Raw genomic sequence first — 20,799 nt, forward strand, 5'->3', positions numbered from 1 at the left:
GGTGGTCAACTATTCAGGGGAGAAACATCAGGCTCAAATTTATCTCTGAATCAACTCAGGGCGAAAATCACATATTTTATTCGCAGAGCGGATCCTGACAGTACACCCGCAGGTCACGATTCGAAGAAAGTTTCTTCATCCTTAAATTTCTGATTAGTAATACAGACTTTTCTGACTTTGATACCTCGGTATGTTAAAAGTGGCACTAATGTTTTTCTTTCAGATAAACAAGCTTCTGTTTACTATCATACTTATGCTTAAAGTTTTGGTTATCCTCTTCTTATATATATATATATATATATATATATATATATATATATATATATATATATATATATATATATATATAATTGTTGTTAACCTGTCTGTTTAATGTCTGTCAATAAACTTGTTCTTGAGAACCTTGCGTCTCCTTCACCTGTGTCAATTTATTGATATAATTGAGCATTCATTCTATGTATATTTATCTGGGATAATTCTAATAGATTGTTCCTTTATGCAAGCTGATGTTGCATTGGTTTATGCTTTCCCTTAGCGGGAGGATTCCACCCCATAGGGGGATGGTGGCGGATTTACAGCTTCCTCCTATGCGGATATAAACCTTTGTTCAATACAAGTATTGTGCGGAGAACTGGTCGATATTTCATATTGACGCAGTGGTTCTTTGCAAACTATGCTTTACTTAATATAGGGTGAGACCACTATATTGGCTTGCCTGGTATTCATACATAGGTATATGTACTCTTCGAGACTTTCCCAGAGTCTAGTAGGACTCTTCCCTGTAGGGGGCAGGAAGCTCTAACATGGTTTATGGTTAGTTGAAAAGATGTATAACGGTAACATCTTAGGTCTCTAGGTCTAGTCGACTGGGGAATTACCTCCGGGGAGTACGGCATGTTCTGAGAATCCATAGATACAGTAATGCTCTGGTATACTTCCATCAGGACGACATGGCTTGAGCCCAAAAAACGGATTTTGAGCGAAGCGAAAAATCTATTTTTGGGTGAGATGGCCATGTCGTCCTGATGGACCCGCCCTTCCCTTTCTATGAAAGGGTTGTAGGACCCCTCCCTACATACAGTATCTGTAACACCTCGTGTATCGCTACAAGGAATACAAATGGCGCCAGGATTGGCGCAATGCACGCTTACAAAACGGGAGAAGAGGGAGCCTTGGGAGCAGCTCCCCCTTTTTCTTTCTCGTTTTCGTTTCCTTGCCAATTGACCCCTTCGATGTGTTATCTCTGTTTGGGGTGCAGATTGCCATGTGGCGTGTCAAGAATACGTCCTCTGATATGTCGCGGTATCCCTTTCATTAGGGATATTTGCTCCAGGAGTTCGAATTCTGGGTACCTTAAGGTAAATTCTCTGGGAATATCGCCGTAGTTGTAATATACCCTAGGAAGCTACCCTATAGGAACTTCCATCAGGACGACATGGCCATCTCACCCAAAAATAGATTTTTTGCTTCGCTCAAAATCCGTTATATATACATATATATATATATATATATATATATATATATATATATATATATATATATATATATATATATATATATATATATATATATATATATATATATATATATATATATATATATATATATATATATATATATATATATATATATACACACACACACATATATATATACATATATATATATATATATATATATATATATATATATATATATATATATATATATATATATATATATATATATATATATATATATATATATATATATATACATTATATATATATGTATATATATATATATATATATATATATATATATATATATATATATATATATATATATATATATTTATATATATATATCACCATTCTCACTAGACGCCAGATAAGACAGAAGCTTGCCATTCGTCAACCAACCATTAGTGTCCCACAATCTCTTGAACAGGTGATCTTTGCTTCACAATTGCCATCCTAATGTTTTCAATCTGTTCAATTCTTGGTCTTCTTACGGGCCTTTTACCAGCTGGTACCCATTTTAAATATTGTTTTAGGTATGTTTGATCTTCCATTCTTTTAACATGTCGATATCAACGTAGCTGGCCCCATTCAATCAATCTAATAAACTCTCAATACCCAATTTATATCTAATGCCATCATTCCCCAATCTCTAAAGTTTTCACAAAGAGAATGCTCTGGTACCACTTACAAGAATTGCAGAAGCATTATGAAAAACAAAATCTTAAGTAGAAATCTTCCTTCACCCACCAAACATTTATTTCAAAAGTTATCATATAATTGCGGTCTATGCATAAAGTGAAATATAATAAAGGACCTTAAATACTTTAATTAAATCTCCAAAACGCATTGACACTTTCAGAACCCAAAGACAATGAAAAGTACTCTCACGATAAAAGGAATTTTGGGAATGTATCTTTTAAGACAGAATTCATAGTCGCATCTTATATAGACCAAAGATTCTTCAATAATTTCTACTTAATTCTCCTCTCCGCTTCAGTTTCATTTTCTTTGCACAAACAAACAAAAGACCAAACTTTTTGTAATGCAGTTGGAGTAAGTTTATTCCCATGTTTGTCATTGCGGTTGGTTTAGGATGTTGGTTAAGTGTTCTATCTCGCAACTTCTTTCGGCAATCCTAATACTACCAGAAATAGCATTATTTGGCAGGTCATTCGAGGCAAAAATATCTCATAGGCAAATTCGAATGTTTGAATCTGAATTTTGAGCCATAAAAAGGATAGGATGAACAGTGGCTTTTGCAAACAACAATCTATCACTCTTCATACCTCTCTTGACATCTAGTTAATCAAATTGTACTTTGGCAAATTGGCTCCATGGAGATAGCTCTCACATTAAAGAGAAGGATAAATGAATATTCCCTTTAGTTTTTTTTTTAATTTCAATGAAAAATAAATGTTTAAAGATAATGCCTCTCTAAGGGTTTATTGCCCTTTTTACCGCCAATTTTAGTTCGATGTAAATATGTAATATCATACGAACCCAAAAAATTAAAAAACTCATCAAAATGACTTTTTAGAATTCTGGAATAAAGGTAGATATAATTATTATCAAATGCTGTATAAACAAAAATACAACACAGGCCGTCCCGTTCATTGAAGTTGAGTAATGTTAGCGGAGGTCATTGAGTAAGCATCAATGAACGCCCAGCTGAAATGACCGCTATTCTCTTCCACTTCCGGTTGACAAAATTAATCCGAAAACACTTCAATCGTTGGATGGATGACCACTAGTGAAAGCGAGGCACTTTGGCCATCTGCAGAATCAGATTCGTCAGAAATTTGACTTCAATTGAATAGTCGAGTCAAGTGAAGTCACATTCAACATAAAAAGCTAGGGTAAAAGGGAATTAGTTGATATAATTAATATTGAACTATTAGAGGACGACCGAGAGAGAGGTGACATGATTGTGTAGGGGAAGATTTGCCATGGAAATTTACTGACGAAATCAAAGCACAGAATAGAAACCGATGGGGATGACTCATCCATAACGGCGACCCCATATAGAAAAGGGCAGATGCTGAGAAAAAAAAGAAGAAGAAGAATAAAAAAAACAATATCGAACAATTTAATTCTTAACTAGAATTCTTATGTATTAGCATTTAGTCGCACAGTTAATATATAGATACAACAGATCAAAAAGTGTATAATAGTATTTTTTGTGGTAATTTATTTTTGGATGCAAATGTTATCTTTCAGCAACATCGAGATTCCGTGATGATGATTGAATTAAGGTACAAAAAAAAAAAAAAAAAAAAAAATGAATATGGAGGATATATATTGAAAATATATATGTAGTAAAGTCAGTAATTGTGTAATTAAAAAATATATATTTTTTAAGAAAATTAAACTAAATATAATTATTTAGCAACCAAAAAATACTTTGAACTGGACCCTTAACAGAAAAAAGTACTAAAGGTCGACTAGAAACGATTCATTTTCATTGAGAGTAATTTATGTGAAAAGTTATACTCTTTTAATCCAAATGAAATTCCGTCTCATTTTTTTTCTTGTGAAAGAAAGAAAATATAAGAAATGTTAAAAAATCTAATACATGAAAATAATATTGTTTCACTTATATTCATCTTTCTCTTTATCCACATGAAGAAAATATGATGAAAACAATGAATAGATTTTGTACTTATTAAAAACTAAGATATCAAACACCAGTAGCACGCGCTATTTATTTATTTCAACTATTTCGAACCGTTAACAATCAAGTACCAAACTGTAACACTGGTTTGAAACAAATTCATGCATTGAAAATATTATTATTTGTGATACTATTTTTTCCCCCATTTTAGATTACAACTAGTTCTCCCATCTTAAGGAAATTTAGAAAAAAAAAAATTTCTCCTTTTACTAGATTATTTCAATGAGTCTTTCCATCAAGATACACTGATAATGTTTAGAAAATGGGTTTTTCATTTGTAAAACTATGATGTGGTATCTTTGCGTTCAGATCTACGCTCTTGTTGTAATGGATGGATGTATTTATGAATATGTATCATTGATATTCAAATGAACAAAAGGAGTATTAATTTTAAAAACATTAAGGGATTTTTAGTTCTTATAATAACCTCAGTTGAATAAACAGAAATGGATCCGAGAGTGAATCTTTAAACGTAACTAAAGGCTAGTCCAGAACCCATTTGAAAATTTCTCAGTTCATTATATTTTCTTATGGATATTAGCCTGCTAAAATATCTTAATATTAGTTCAACTCCGATTACACAAATTTCTCAATTTCTAAGTCTTTAGATACACCTTTGCAGATGCATACAAGGGAATTGTAAATATTGTATGTATATTTCCATTTATATTTTATAACTTATGGAAAATATGAATCATAACTGAGCTGCCGTAATTATTAGATATCATTTTTTTTACTTGTGAATGGTTTGATTTGCCATAATTTATTCCAATGATACAATGAAAACTAACTTCGTACCATATCATGTATTTTAGAACCAGTAACCTGGGTGGAATCTCTTGGCAGTCTGTGTGTGTGTATTAGCACTGAAGCTAAATCTAAAATTGGGTTATGAGATACGTTGACATTCTCGAGAACATAGCAGATGAAATTTAGTGGAAAGGAAGGGAAAGAATGAAACCCTGAAATTGCTTCAAAAATTTAGTAGAAATTTTGGAAGAAGACACTACGATATAAAGGAAACCTGAAAAGGAATTATATAGCCTTGATATACACATGTCCCCATCTGTATATAGCCTAATAACTGCATTAGAATTACAACCTTACGCCTCTCCAAACATCTCGGGAAACACTCAGAGATAGACAGAAAACATTTTCAACAACACTGATACACTGGTAGTACCTTGTGAGTAGGAACAGTGTGATTTTCCAGGCTCTCCTTATCTAGCATTAGAAACTTACACTGAGCATCAGCAAGGACTGGCTTGAATGTTAATTTCCTACTTGACTGAAAAACAATGATAATTAAATCTGGTAGACGAGACACTAGTAACATCAGATACTCACGAAAAAAATAAAAATAAAATAAAATAAAAAATATATCCAGGCAGACTTGCTGCTAATCTCTGAAGGTCACCTGTTCAATTGGAAGGTAGTTGGCAATATGAGCTCAATCCTTACGCTGACAAATAGAAAGTCTCTAATATAAAATTATCTGTTATAGATAGAGTGTTAGAGTTCTGAGAAATCCCATTTTTCCAGTCGCTCTCGAGCTTAAAAGGGATCAAATACTTGCTGAAAACGTCACTAGTAGGATTATTTATAACATTAAGAAAGGACTTATTACCAGATAACCCATTGCATTAATCAGAGACTAGATACTCACATACTCAATGAACGCTGTTAATTTGAAAAAAAAAAAAATAATCTAAGAATTACAAATATTATAGAAATTTTCAGTGAAGTAAACAAAACTACCTTAATAATAATAATAATAATAATAATAATAGTAATAATAATAATAATAATAATAATAATGTTGTTGAAAATAATAGCTACCTCAGTTGCATTGATCTTATACTCCGTCTTCTCGATGGCTCTACTTATCTTCTTTTCAAGACTTCTGCATACAGCCAGTAACTGAGCAAAATTCATCCGTCATGGTGGGTAGTCTAATTCAGGAATAACTGGCGAGTCAAGGTTTTAATATAAAATTCACAAGTTAGGTAAGATTCACAATTCAGGTAAAATTCACAATTCAGGTAAAAGTATACAGAGAACAAGCTACGCAATTCAGGAGTGCTGTCTCCCTTCCTCAGGCTTGAGTGCTGGAAACGATGAGAGCTAAATCCTTATATATGGCAATTCTCTCTTAGATGGAGAAGCAGGAAATTTTTCATTGGCTACCTCGAGCGTCGTTGGCGGAGGAAATAGAATGGCTCATCCTCATTGGCTAAGCCACTCGCCGAAATAAGCTGTAGTACAGTCAGACTGCCACTCCACTCACTCCTGGGTGTTGAGTCACCATCTCGTCCTCTGGGAGCTGGGCTCTGATTGGTGGGAGCGCTCGCCGAAAGGGTATGTAGGCTAGGCAGGCTATCCTATCGCTGATCAATACAGTTGGGGTTGTTTATGTCTTGATCTGTTGGGTTGTCCTGGTTGGAGGTGTCATGGTTGGTTGGGTTATTTTTCCTTGTGTTGTTCCTGTGACAAGAGGGGAGGAGGAACATTTCCCGGGTAGTGTTAAGAGTCGGCTTTTCTCTCTGAATAAAAAGAGCTTCAAGTAGGCAAAGTCTCCTGCTATCTGGAGCACGGCCTATAATCTCGGTGTTCTTGATTATTTCTTCACGTTTATCATTTTTATTGTGGACGTGGAAGGCATGAGCTTTTATTGCACATTGTTGGACATGACAATACAGTTTGTTTGACAGACACATGGTGGTCATTCCTATGTAACGTTAAGAGAATCCTGAAACAGGGCATAAGTAGGAATAGAACACGTTGGTCTGTTTGAGAATATCCTGAGTCGGCGGGGCTGAGTAGTTCCTCATGATGAGAGACCTCGTTTTGTTAGTTTGATAATAAATAGTCAACTTGACCTCTGTGTTTTTTTTTTCACAGGGGAGACGTGACTCTTTTATTTTTAACAAAACTTGCCTGAAAGAGGGTCTACTAACGAAATATACAAACTTCAGACTGCACGACCCATCACCCCGAGATTACTCAAGGACCAGTGACTTCTGTAGGTCCCTCCTTCAGAGACAACTGTGTAACAAGAATAAAATAAAAGGTAAGCTCTTGGAGTGCCTGAACCGCCTGGTGGAGGAATGGGAAGACAATAGTTTGGCATACCCAGACAACATCTGCCAGGCTATCTGTACCCTTAAGGACTGTGACTATGCTAAGAGGTTGCGGACTATTCACAAGAAACTTATCGACATTAACGGAGGCAAACTCCGTATTCTTGAAACCAAGCAAGAATATATTAATATTTCCTCCTATACTCCTACAACTATCCAGGATGAAATACTGCGGCTGGGGCTTAACTGCCTTTTCATATCTTGCCCCAAACCTACAGATAAGAAGCTAGAAGTTGAACTTTTAATAGACTCTATCCTTAGTCACCAGGAGAAAGGGGACCTTAAAACAACTGATGACCTCCAGTCCCTGCTCTTGGCTGAAGCCCTTACAGATCGTGGACGATACAACAGTGGCAGGGTCTCCAGTGACATGAGGGAGGCAGCCAGGGAGCTGAGGAGAGCTGACAAGACTGCTGCCTTTGTCTTGATAGATACGGAAGAGTATCACAGCAAACTTGACCTGATATTGGGAGATTCATCCAAGTTTGAAAAGCTCTCCTACAGCCACATCGAAGAGATCAAGAGAGAGGCCAACAAGACAATTGAAAAAATTAATGCAGACACAAACGCCGTCCACTTCCAGACCATCACTGAGGATTTTAGCCCTGGTTACCTATATGGTAATGTGAAGACTCATAAGAACGGCAACTCACTCAGACCTATTATCAGCCAGTGCCCGACGCCGACCTACCACTTGGCAAAAAGACTTAACAGCCTCTTGACCCCTTATGTTCCAAACGTGTACAGTGTCGCCTCATCTACTGAGTTCCTAGGTAAGCTAAAAGGGTCCCCCACCAGTGGCATCATCGCTTCACTGGATGTGGAGTTCCTTTTTACTAACGTTCCTGTTGGAGAGACCATGGACTTGATCCTGGAGAGAGTCTACAGGGACCCCTCTATTCCAATCCTGAACATCCCCGAGGAGGCCCTCCGAACTCTGCTTGAAGTATGTACTATGAAGGCCCCTTTTACCACACACAGGGGCCACACATATATACAGAAGAATGGTGTAGCGATGGGATCTCCCCTTGGTGTGCTCTTAGCCAACTTTTATATGGGAGTTGTTGAAGAGAGGGTTTTCTCACGAATACATCGTCCAGACGTATACGTGAGATACATCGATGAAACTTTTATCATGGCCCCTTCTACCCAGGACATCGAGACCCTCCGCAGGACGTTTGAGGAATGCAGGTGACTGAGGTTTACTGTCAAACATAGCAAAGATGGACAGCTGCCCTTCCTAGATGTTCTCATATCTCCTAACACTACCGGATTTGATACTAGTGTGTACATTAAGCCCACTAACCTCGGGTTATGCTTGACCAGAGACAGTGAATGCCCTACCAGGTACAAGGCTTCCACCATCAAGGCCTACTTCAGCAGAGTCCTTTCCCACTGCTCCTTTTGGGCTGCCACACACCAAAGACTCTACCGAGTCGCCCAGGTCCTGGTGAATAATGGCTACTTTAATAGACAAGTTAGCCGTGAAATCAAGCTAACCATGGACACCTGGTACTGGGGTGAACAACCAACCATGAACGCCACAACTACCATCAACCTTTACTATAAAGGGTTCATGCATCAGGATTATCAAAAGGATGAAAAGGCCATGACAGACATAATAGAGAGTCACATCTCCCCTGTGGATAAAAACACAGAGGTCAAGTTGACTATTTATTATCAAACCAACAAAATGAGGTCTCTCATCATGAGGAACAACTCAGCCCCGCCGACTCAGGATATTCTTAAACAGACCAATGTGGTCTATTCCTACGTATGCCCTCTTCCAGGATGCTCTGGACGTTACATAGGAATGACCACCATGCGTCTGTCAAACAGGCTGTCTTGTCATGTCCAACAAGGTGCAATAAAAGCTCATGCCCTCCACGTCCACAATAAAAACAATAAACGTGAAGAAATAATCAAGAACACCGAGATTATAGGCCGTGCTCCAGATAGCAGGAGACTTTGCCTACTTGAAGCTCTTTTTATTCAGAGAGAAAAGCCGACTCTCAACACTACCCAGGAAATGTTGCTCCTCCCCTCCTGTCGAAGGAACAACGCAAGGAAAAATAACCCAACCAACCATGAAACCTCCAACCAGGACAACCCAACAGATCAAGACATAAACAACCCCAACTGCATTGATCAGCGACAGGATAGCCTGCCTAGCCTACATACCCTTTCGGCGAGCACTCCCACCAATCAGAGCCCAGCTCCCAGAGGACGAGATGGTGACTCAACACCCAGGAGTGAGTGGGATGGCAGTCTGACTGTACTACAGCCTATCTCGGCGAGCGGCTTAGCCAATGAGGATGAGCCATTCTATTTCCTCCGCCAACGACGCTCGAGGTAGCCAATGAAAAACTTGCTGCCTCTCTGATTAAGACAGAATTGCCATATATAAGGACGTAGCTCTCATCGTTTCCAGCACTCAAGCCTGAGGAAGGGAGACAGCACTCCTGAAATGCGTAGCTTGTTCTCTGTATACTTTTACCTGAATTGTGAATTTTACCTGAATTGTGAATCTTACCTAATTTGTGGATTCTATATAAAAACCTTGACTCGCCAATTATTCCTGAATTAGACTACCCACCATGACGGATGAATTTTGCTCAGTTACTGGCTGTATGCAGTAGTCCTGAAAAGAAGATTATTAGAGCCATCGAGAAGACGGAGTATAAGATCAATGCAACAGAGGCAGCCATTATTTTCAGCAAAACTTCCCTGAAAGAGGGTCTACTACCGAAAAATAATAATAATAATAATAATAATAATAATAATAATAATAATAATAATAATAATAATAATAATAATAATAATAATAATAATAATAATAATAATAATAATAACAGCTTTTGCTACAGAATTAGATTACCAAGTTTTCATGAAGTTTCTGAAAATAGTTATATTTTTAACTCAGTACTCAATTGATGATACAATTGGTGTCCTAAGCTATGGAAAATATCTGATCTGTTTCATCAGCCGCTGTAGCTTTCCTCTTATGGCCGCCACAAAGCGAAAAAAATTTAATGCCAACCACGCAAGTATCCATGGCAGACATGTCGTTCGTACCTAGTCAATGTCCAGATATTCTGAATTCTATTTGTGTGGATGAGGTGCCGTAAGATCTTGCAATCCACTTTCCTGAAGCGTTGCGATCTACGAGGCTGTTGTACTGAGGAAGGTTCAGGAAGGATTAGTTGGCTCGGATATTGACATGTAATAGATATATGAATTTCTTACCATCTCTCTCTCTCTCTCTCTCTCTCTCTCTCTCTCTCTCTCTCTCTCTCTCTCTCTCTCTCTCTCTCTCTCTCTCGCTCTCTCTCTCTCTCCTTTCAACTGTATATTCAGGTATGTGGGTAGGTGTGAGCGTGTAAGTAAATATTTCATTGTGATAGATAAAATCTTATACTTAGAAATGTAGATGAATAGATAAAACAAGAACTGAACATAAGAGATATCAATAAAAAAAACATTTTATCAGTTCATTAGTATTTTTTTTTTTTTTTTTTTTTTACCTATAAAGACCTTCAGAAGCAAAATCTTTTTCATAGAACTTGATAAAGAAATTGCTGGAGGCTATTCTCCATCAACATTACTCCTTGTCACGTTCAGTTACAAGGCGGGCAAGGAGAAAAAAAAGGAAAGATATCTTAAACAAATATGTTCTTTTCTGGATAGTTGAACATTGTTTCGAAATAACTGCCTTATTTTACATCACGATGCGGACAGTTTGTAGAGTAAAAATACTTCCTCTTATTAGTAATATATTTTTTTTCAAATATAGATTTTTTCAGTAACAGCATATTGTCTTCTAGAAAATAGAATGTAACTGCCAACAAATTACTCATGAGTTTAATATAAACCATCATATTCAAATGTCCTATGTTGTTAAACTTTGTTTTCCTTTTATTTATTTTTTTTTTCTGCATATTGAAACGATGTTTCACTTCAACGTTATATGGAATTTTTTTTTCCTTATGCAAAGAAACTTCCAATACTACTTCAAGAGATTGTATATACAACGATAAGGATGTGATGCTTAAAGAGATGTCTAAAAAATAGAAGCAATTCCAAGATAATCTCGTTATGTCTTAGGAATCAAATTAGAAAAATATAAATATTCTTCATTTTATGAATATTACGATATCTGAAAGATCATAATGAAAAAATCATATATAAATTTCTCAAACATCTGAATGTTTCTTATATATCAAAAAAGATTTACTATATCAAGCATAAAAAAAATACAGATATTTACTCATTCAAGGCATACAGTGTAGAGGAAAAAAATTATAATGAAGAAATTCTTTTGTAGATAAAGAAAGGAAATACACTGAATAATGTTTTTCTTTCATTATTCCCACTAAAAGGAACTTTGTAATATAAAAAAGAAAAAGCTATGCGATATTATATTTAAAAATAAAACTATGATTACAAAATTCAACCAACAATAATGATAAACAAACTTAGAAATACAACTTTAGCAAATTATAAAGAAATTAAAGGAAAACCGTTCACTAACTACAGAGATATTGTCAAAGTATATACAGAAAATAATAATAATAATAATAATAATAATAATAATAATAATAATAATAATAATAATAATAATAATAATAATAATAATACTCGTACTGAATCCGCTTATGAAAACAAAAACACACCTTTCAGCTCGTTATAAGTAGTTCTTTCTTCCCTTTCCGTCGTATAATTTGCATCTTCGCTTCACTCATTTTTTTTCTTTTTATTCTAACTGAAGAAAAGAACCAACAGACCACAATGGAGTTTGAGTAAGTTTATTTTCATGATTACCTGCATAGTTGGTTCTTCATATTCGTTAAGTATTCTTTTTCGCGATGCATTTCAGCAAAATCAAATACTCCCGGAAATAGCATTATTTAGTTAGTTTTTATGAGGTATGAAAATATCATAGGTAGATTTCATTGTTTTCATCTAAGTCTTGACTCATAACAAAAAATTAAGATATACGGTGGTTTTCAGAGCAACTTTCAATCGCAGTGAATAATTCTGTTTGTATTTTTTTTTTTTTTGTCAAGGCGGATAGTATTGCGTTTGGATTAACCTTCCATCATAATTATATATAAAAAAAAAAATCATTTGATTTGTACCTACTCTGAAGATTTCCATATTGGCAAATTGTATTCAATAGAAATAAATACATTTCTGCATGAAATACATATATACGCCACTCATCATAGAAAGATTTCATCAGTAATATATATATTCGTATTTAACTCCTGATATTTGGTTACTCTTATATGTCCGGAAGCAATTCCATTTGGGAAAGATAGCAAGTTAGCAAGAATTTTTTTTAACTAACGACTGTGGCAAGCGACTGTGGCTCTCTGTCGCTCATTCCCGCCACAGGCGTGGCGTGGCTTTGAAAACAATGGAAACCTATGGGAGACCACATCTCCACCACACGATGCTGTGGCTTTGTCCGCCACAGAGTCGCTAATGTGCTCCCGCCCATACTACTGAATAAAGGTATCGAAAAGATTGACTTTTATGATTTTCTTCTAGCAAATATTTCATAAGAAAAAAAAAATGATTTCATACATACCTATAAAACATTCTATACCATTCTATACAGTAACTCTTACAAATCCTTGGAGTGAATCTCACATTATAGCTTAATATTCATATAATATGAGCAATACTAAATGCAACTATATATATCAATACCTCAAATTTGGGAACAAAATTATGTTATATGTTCCCAGATATAAAACTATTTGCATTACGTTTTGACCAAGAAAATCTATTATAAGCATACACGATAATTCTAACACAATGAATCAGTCCTCAAACAGACGAAAAAAACTTCTAGTCTGTCATGCTATTCTCTCGTATCATCAGCGTGAAATTTATTACTCTAAGGATAAAAGAGGCTGGGTGACAAGTTCCTCCTCATAATAGCAGCTTTAATTCTGACTAATTTAATCTTGTTCGATAAACCTTCCATTGTCTCTAAGCATATATTTCCCCTTTGATTTAATGTTCTTAAAAGTTAGAATTAATCATTGTCTTCAGCCCTAATCGTTATAACATTTTATAAATTTTTCATAACAGATAGTTTCATGAATTAAATTATTTGAAAAGGTTTACATTCCTATTCATCATATTAGTATACAGTCACAAAGTAAGTTTTTATTTTGCGTAATTCGCACTGATTCTTCAGTGATATTATGGGAGAAAATATTAAACGGAAACAACCATACATTTTTAATGGATTACATTAGAGACCCCGCTATTATAATGCAGTTAAAATGCCTCGTGGGATAAGCTTTAATCTACCGTAATTAATTCTATGAAGTAGAACGAAAAATAGATGCTCAGGTGATGGGAAACATAAGTTTGATTTCTTTTAACATGAAACGTTCAAAGTTATCAAAATAATGATTACTTGATTAGCTACAGTAACTTTAAATGGAGAAAGGTTAATTATCCTCTTTATGTTATTACCTCTATACGAGTAGTTGAACTGTAAGGAAAAAGGTTACATCGAGGCGGATAGCCACACCTAAATAAACTCTAAAAAACGAGCAATAGACCTTATACCTTTGGGTTGAGCAGCAACGTGTTCCAAAAAGGAGATATGAAGACTGACAGACCAACAATTCAAAGTAATGATTAGGTGGATAACAAAATAGTTCTCCCATATACACATGCGCACATGGAAAACAGTATCTTAATATTGGACTAATATCATTAATATAAACAACATTTATTCGGTCATTACAACTTGAGAAATATCATGTCATTTGATTTGATTATCAATAACAGAAGGATATAATTTCATTGAATGATCATTGCAACAGAAAGGGGTTAGTAAGATGTTCGGTAATCATCTCTCAGATGTGAGATAGTAAATGAAAATGGATATATATTGTCCATTCCGTAAGCATACTACAACCTTTCGTTTATATTAGTTAAGAAGATTACTTTATAATGGTAAACACTATGATTCCTGAAGCAGACTTTATTATTACTTTAACAATAATAACAAATTCTTTCTAATAAATTATAATATATGGTGCTGGTAAACGAAATTATAACTTTTGGAGCTGAAAGCCATCCTCAAATTTGGCATAGTTACACAAATGATTTAAGAAATAAAATCGAAATACAGCAATTCTAGTACCAGATGTCCACTTAGGAAGAGTATAATTTTATCAAGAGTGTTTATGGTAATTTGTCTACTCATGAATTTTCTGACAAAGAACTAATTAATTTTCTCTTTAAATAAAGATTTTAGCATATTATTCAGGAACTTGGAAAGAAGATTAAGAAATTATTAAAACAAAAAAAGTTTAAAATAATATTTATGATTATTTCTTTTTTACCTGCTTCGAGATATGATATTTCTTTTACATTATTGAAGTGTCTAAATTAAATAGCGTAATGTATTATTCAGAATAATACAAAGATATGATGCTCTTCTATCTCTTTTACGTGAATTGGTATATTTTTGTGGTTCAAATATAACAATCCACTATATTCATTTTCTATTTCTGTCTGAACAAATCTTGTAGGTAATATTAACAGTTGTTACTCCTGCTCCACCCGTGTGTCACAGGAGTATACATAGTAACGACATTTCTCTTTTTTGTATATTTTGTGAACTTCTTACCGACACCTAGTGTGTATATATACTCGATCAGTCGTAATAAAGTTACTCAGTTGCTTTCATCTCACCTTTGAATCACCACCTACTCTTGACCCATCAAATTGGCCCATCAAATTCGATTTCCCCTCACACTGACAGCAACTTGTGTTAATCTGTCTGCATATTTCATTGTTAACTGTTAACAAAACCAGTTGCCAGTTTGAAAAAAATAAATAGCATATCTGTATTTTTTGACCTTCTTACCAGGACCTACTAGTAGTGTGTATATATACCCGATGTGTCGCAATAAAGTTACTCAGTGGCTTACATCTCGCATTTGAGTCACAGCCTACGCTTGGCCCGTCACACTCCATTTGTAAAATATGTTTTTGTTCCTGAATAATTCTACTGAAATTCTTCACGAATTGTTCTTTTTTTGCATGTTTTATCTTTTCTTGAATACACTTATAAAATAAAAAAAAACGCAATTTCAATCTGAAACTCTCCATAAAATCTACTGCTCACAGACATATTTCAGTAAAATACAGGCAATCGTAATTTCTCCATACTTTGTTGTTATTTTTACAGGTTATTTACGGTAATATCACTCCTTGACATGAATATATTCATTTTTAAAACGGTAAATATCTAACAATACATGTGCCAGAAATTTTAGTGTTTTCAATGCAAATTTTTGACAGTGCAACTAGAGATGGGCTGTAGGTGTACATTCATCTATAATCAGGAAAGAGTTAAGCCTATTGAAATTATTATTATTATTATTATTTTTTTTTTTACTTATAACTTGGGTGACGGAAGTCTTTTTTATTTTTAATGTAAATTCAGTTCCAGATGTCACCATCTTCTAGATAAATCCACCTTATGTTACATATGCATGTGAACATTTTGGATAGATGTGTGATCATTCTATATTTTCAGTATATCGTATTTTATAACTGCCTTATAGTAAAAAACAAAATTGCGTTACTGTCATTATTTATAGTCCATGGTTTTGTTAAGCAACTGTCATTAATTTTGTTATCACTATTATTAATACTTGCTAAACTACAGCACTAGTTGTAAAAGCAGGATGCTACAAGGCCAGGGGTTTTAACAGGGATAATAGTCCAATGAAGAAAGGAAACAAGGAAATAAGAGAAGTAACTAAATATTGAATAAGATATTCTAAGAAGAGAAACAACACTAAAATAGATATTCCTTATATAAACTATAAAAACTTCAAGATGTGAAGAGGAAGAGAAATAAGATAGAATATTGTGCCCAAGTATACCCTCAAGCACGATAACTCTAACCCAAGACAGTTGATGACCATGGTGAAGAGGCTATAGCACTACTAAGACTAAAGAACATTGATTTGGTTTCTGAGTACCCTTCTCCTAGAAGAGCTGCTTACCATAGCTAAAAAGTCTCTTCTACCCTTACCAAGAGGAGAAGTAGCCCTTGAACAATTACAGTGTAATAGTAATCTTTCCGTTGTCGGGTGTATGGGGACAGAGGAGAATATGTAAAGAAAAGGTAAGACTATTCTGTGTATGTGTAGGCAAAGGGAAAATGAATCGTAACCAGCGAGAAGGATCCAATGTAGTACGTTTGGCCAGTCAAAGGAACCCATAACTCTCTAGCGGTAGTATTTCAACGGATAGCTGGTTCCCTGGCATACCTACTACCCACTACGTACCTACTACCTACAAATAAGCCTAACTTACCGGAGCTAATATTCCTTTGGCTGTTCTTACCGTTTTCAGGTTAGTTCATCAGGTAAAGATAATGAGAAAAATGTAATTTTGTGTAAAGGGGGTGGGGGGGGGGGGGATTTGGAAAATGATTTTATAAGTAAATTTAAAGATGTTGGATGGGATATGTTACGATAAGGATGTCAAAGAATATAATATACAGGTAATTTGTATAGAGAAAACGTGATATATATATATATATATATATATATATATATATATATATATATATATATATATATATATATATATATATATGTATATATATATGTATATATATATATATATATATATATATATATATATATATATATATATATATATATATATATATATATACATATATATATATATATATATATATATATATATATATATATATATATATATATATATATGTATATATATATATATATATATATATATATATATATATATATATATATATATATATATATATATATCACCTTTCTTACCTGATGCCAGGTAAGCCAAAAGTTTGTCACTCATCATGCCCCCTTTCCAGAATCTTTTCCATTCCCCGCGATCCAAATACACTTTCTGTTCCAGTTTTTTGAACATATGATCGTCGTTTCTCAATTCCCAGATCAATGTTGTCCCTCCATCTGATTCTTGGTCTTTCTAGGACCCTTCTACCACCTGGTACCCATTCTAGAAATCGTTTTGGGTATCTGTGATCTATTTCTTTACCATGTCCATACTAACGTAGACCCCTTTTAATCAAATATAATATTCTGTTAATACCAAATTCATTTCTGATGTCACCGTCCCTCAATATATTAAGTTTTATGACTCCATTAATCAAACATAAAACACTCATTTCTGCTGCTTGCAATTTGCTTTTGGTTCTGCTTGTGAGAGCCCATGATTCATGACCATACATTTAATGAGTCTCATTATTGGTGTATATATAAGCATTTTCACTCCTCTAGATATATAACGCTCTTTCAAAAGTGGGTAAAGCATCCTCAAGTTATCACTGAATTTTATTATTCGGTGCTTTATTTCAATTTTCGAGTAATTTTTTTCTATAAACATTAATTCAAGGTATTTAAACTGTCTGCATTGTCTCAATGTATGGTCTTCCAGAGAGACATCAATTTCATCCGGTGTTCTTGACACTAACATTACTTCAGTTTTATTCTTTATTGATTTTCATTATTCTCAATTTTATCAATGATGTCCAGAGGTCTTCTCGGGTATCAGCTATCAAAGCTTTATCATTCGTGTAAGCTAGAGTAATTGTTTTCTCATAGTCTTCATGTATTACACGCATGCACTTATCCATGCATATTAAAAATAATAGTGGGGACAATCAACTTCCTTATCTTTTACCTAATTTAATTGATAACTAATTATGTCACCTTACTGAGTCTTCATTCGGCATCCTGTGTTCTGGTATGTACAATATATTGCTCGTTTCAATCTAGAATCAATGGTAATTGGTTATTATACCTTATTGTAAAGCTGACTTTTATAAACCTTTATTTAAACCCTAAGTTTTTAATGATTCAGAAAAAGCATCTACATATACTAAGATTCTATATTTTTATTATTTCATAAAGGTGAAATATTTAATGTAATATAAGCTGTCGTGTATATAATACCTTTGTAATAGATATTCGATTAACCATTTAATCTCATGATCTATGTAAGATGCATAAGCTATTACAGGACCCAGTTAATTGCCATTGTATGCGGGTTCTGTGATTTTCTTAATGCCAAAGTTCCGTGAGTTTCCAAAACAAGTCAATAATATATTTACCAACTCAAGGCATAACCAAGAGAAAGAATGAGACTTGTGTCAACCTTTTCCACAGAATAATTTTTACAACAATTTTCAACATCCATAATTCTAATGATTCATTCATTCGATTAAGAGAGAGAGAGAGAGAGAGAGAGAGAGAGAGAGAGAGAGAGAGAGAGAGAGAGAGAGAGAGAGAGATTGTTGTTAGTATTGTAAAATATAGTTCTCTTCTCTATCTACTAAATTATGTTCGTTTTCTTGTTATCACATAGAGATTTTGTAAAGAAACAAATTGACTGGTAAATTCCGATCCATGTTCGGACACTCATTTTTCCAAGAATTTTAAAGGGGAAGAATTATGATAATTGGCACCCAAGTAATCATATCAGACAAGTGGATTGCAATTAGTGAATGGACGGGTATACTAAATTCTGATTGGCTTGCTGAGGTACCAGATGATCTATGGGTGGTTGCATCTGAAAGTGTTTTTATTTTATTGGCTATGTTGAGGTGGGGTTGGAGTGAGGGCGGTGATGTGAGGTGGAATCTCCATCATAAAGAAATACCCTTCCATGTTTCTTCTCATTTTCCCTTATATACTAGGTTATGTATGTTTGTTTTTTTTTTATTTAGGGTCGTAAAAAAAACTTCAAAGAATGATGAAAGATAAAAAGATTGGACATAAAAAATACCGGTGAGAACGACGTTTTTCGAATATTTATTTCAAAATGTGATTATGTTGTAGCAGCTGGTTCTTTTTATCTATCATTTTATGTCGGAAACAATATCTGACATTCATTACATGACGAGCAATTCATGTATTGTTATAAAATTTTGTAAGCAAAATACTGTATAAAGTATTTAACGCAGGAATTGCTAAGAACGCTTCGCCTCCGATATTGATGTTTTATGGTTTTTCATGCGTACTGCAAAAGAAAGGAGTTGAAAAGTCTTCAGACGAAAACTTAAATTTCTGGTTTGTTAAAAGTTCTTTTGAGTGCAGTCACGCTTTTCTCTGTTATCATGATTTGGCTATTTACACATGTAGCCAACAAATGCGGCATTCATATGGTAACGCTCTATAGGTAAAATGCCCTTTAACTTTCCTTTCTCGAGATGTTTTGAGATATCATCTTTTTACAATAGCACATATAGGGCTTTTAGAAACTTGTACAGCCTCAGGATATGTGATATAACTAAAAACAAAACATCGCTTTTCATGGCATATAGCTACACAAATTTCATCTTCATCCTTTTAAGATAATAGCATATTCATTTAAAAGGTGAATGCTCAGTTATCCCTAAAAAGAGTTATAGAAACATTATGCAATAGTATAAGAACCCCCCCAAAAATAAAATCTCACATTTAAAAGCGTATTTAAAATTCTGGAATAAAGGTATTGGCATTCGTTCTCAAAAGCTTTATAAACAACCAGACAACAAAGGCCTTCCAATTCCATGAAGTTAAGTAATGTTAGGCGAGGTCGTTGAGTAAGCATCAATTAACGACAGCCTAAAATGACCGCCAATTTCCTCCTCTCTTGCTTAACGAAATTAATCTGAAATGAGTCTGTTTAATCGTTAGATGGATGACCACCAATGAAAGCGAGACGCTTTGGCCATCTTTCGGATCAGATTTGTCTAAAATCTAACTTGATTGAATTGGCGATTCAAATTGAAGTCCCATTTACTATAAAAAGGTAAGACAAAAGGGAATTACTTTATGGAATTAATATTGAAATATGAGAGGAAGACCAAGGAAGAGATGGCATGATTGTGTAGGGGAAATTTTGCTATGGAAATGTACTGACGAAAACGAAGCACAGAACAGAAATCGATGGAGATGACTCATTCATAAAGGCGACCTTATACAGAAGAAGAAGAAGAAGAAGAAGAAGAAGAAGAAGAAGAAGAAGAAGAAGAAGAAGAAGAAGAAGAATTAGAAGAAGAAGAAGAATATTGAACTACGTAATTCTTAACTTCAATTCTTGGAAATCATTTAGTCGCACAGCTAGTATATAGAAATGAAAGCACCCATTAAAAGAAGTATATAATTTGCTCTTGTGCTGATTCAACATAGGAAATTTATGTTTTCTTTTCATCAACTTTGAGATTCTAGGATATTCAATGAAATTCGAGTACAAAAGAATTTGAAGGGCATACAATAAAATTATTCTTAGGAGAAACTTTGAAAACATTTTAACCGGGAATAATCATTTAGCCAAAAAAAAAAAAAAAAAAAAAAAAAAAAAAAAAAAAAAAAAAAACAACTTTAACTGAAATATAGTAGTACTAAATGTCATCTGAAAAAAAGTTAATTTTCAC

General features: G+C 34.1%; 1 protein-coding gene across 1 annotated transcript; it reads left to right on the plus strand.

Moving 5' to 3' along the window:
* Positions 1–6,888: 6,888 nt before the first annotated feature.
* On the plus strand, positions 6,889–20,437 carry LOC137639657 (uncharacterized). The gene is made up of 4 exons (XM_068371912.1): positions 6,889–6,894; positions 7,075–8,504; positions 8,640–9,139; positions 20,349–20,437. The coding sequence occupies exons 1-4, from the start codon at positions 6,889–6,891 to the stop codon at positions 20,435–20,437; spliced, it is 2,025 nt and encodes a 674-aa protein (XP_068228013.1).
* The last annotated feature ends 362 nt before the right edge of the window (positions 20,438–20,799 follow it).

This window comes from Palaemon carinicauda, chromosome 4 (genome assembly GCF_036898095.1).
Source record: "Palaemon carinicauda isolate YSFRI2023 chromosome 4, ASM3689809v2, whole genome shotgun sequence".
In the NCBI taxonomy this organism is placed as follows: Eukaryota; Metazoa; Arthropoda; class Malacostraca; order Decapoda; family Palaemonidae; genus Palaemon; species Palaemon carinicauda.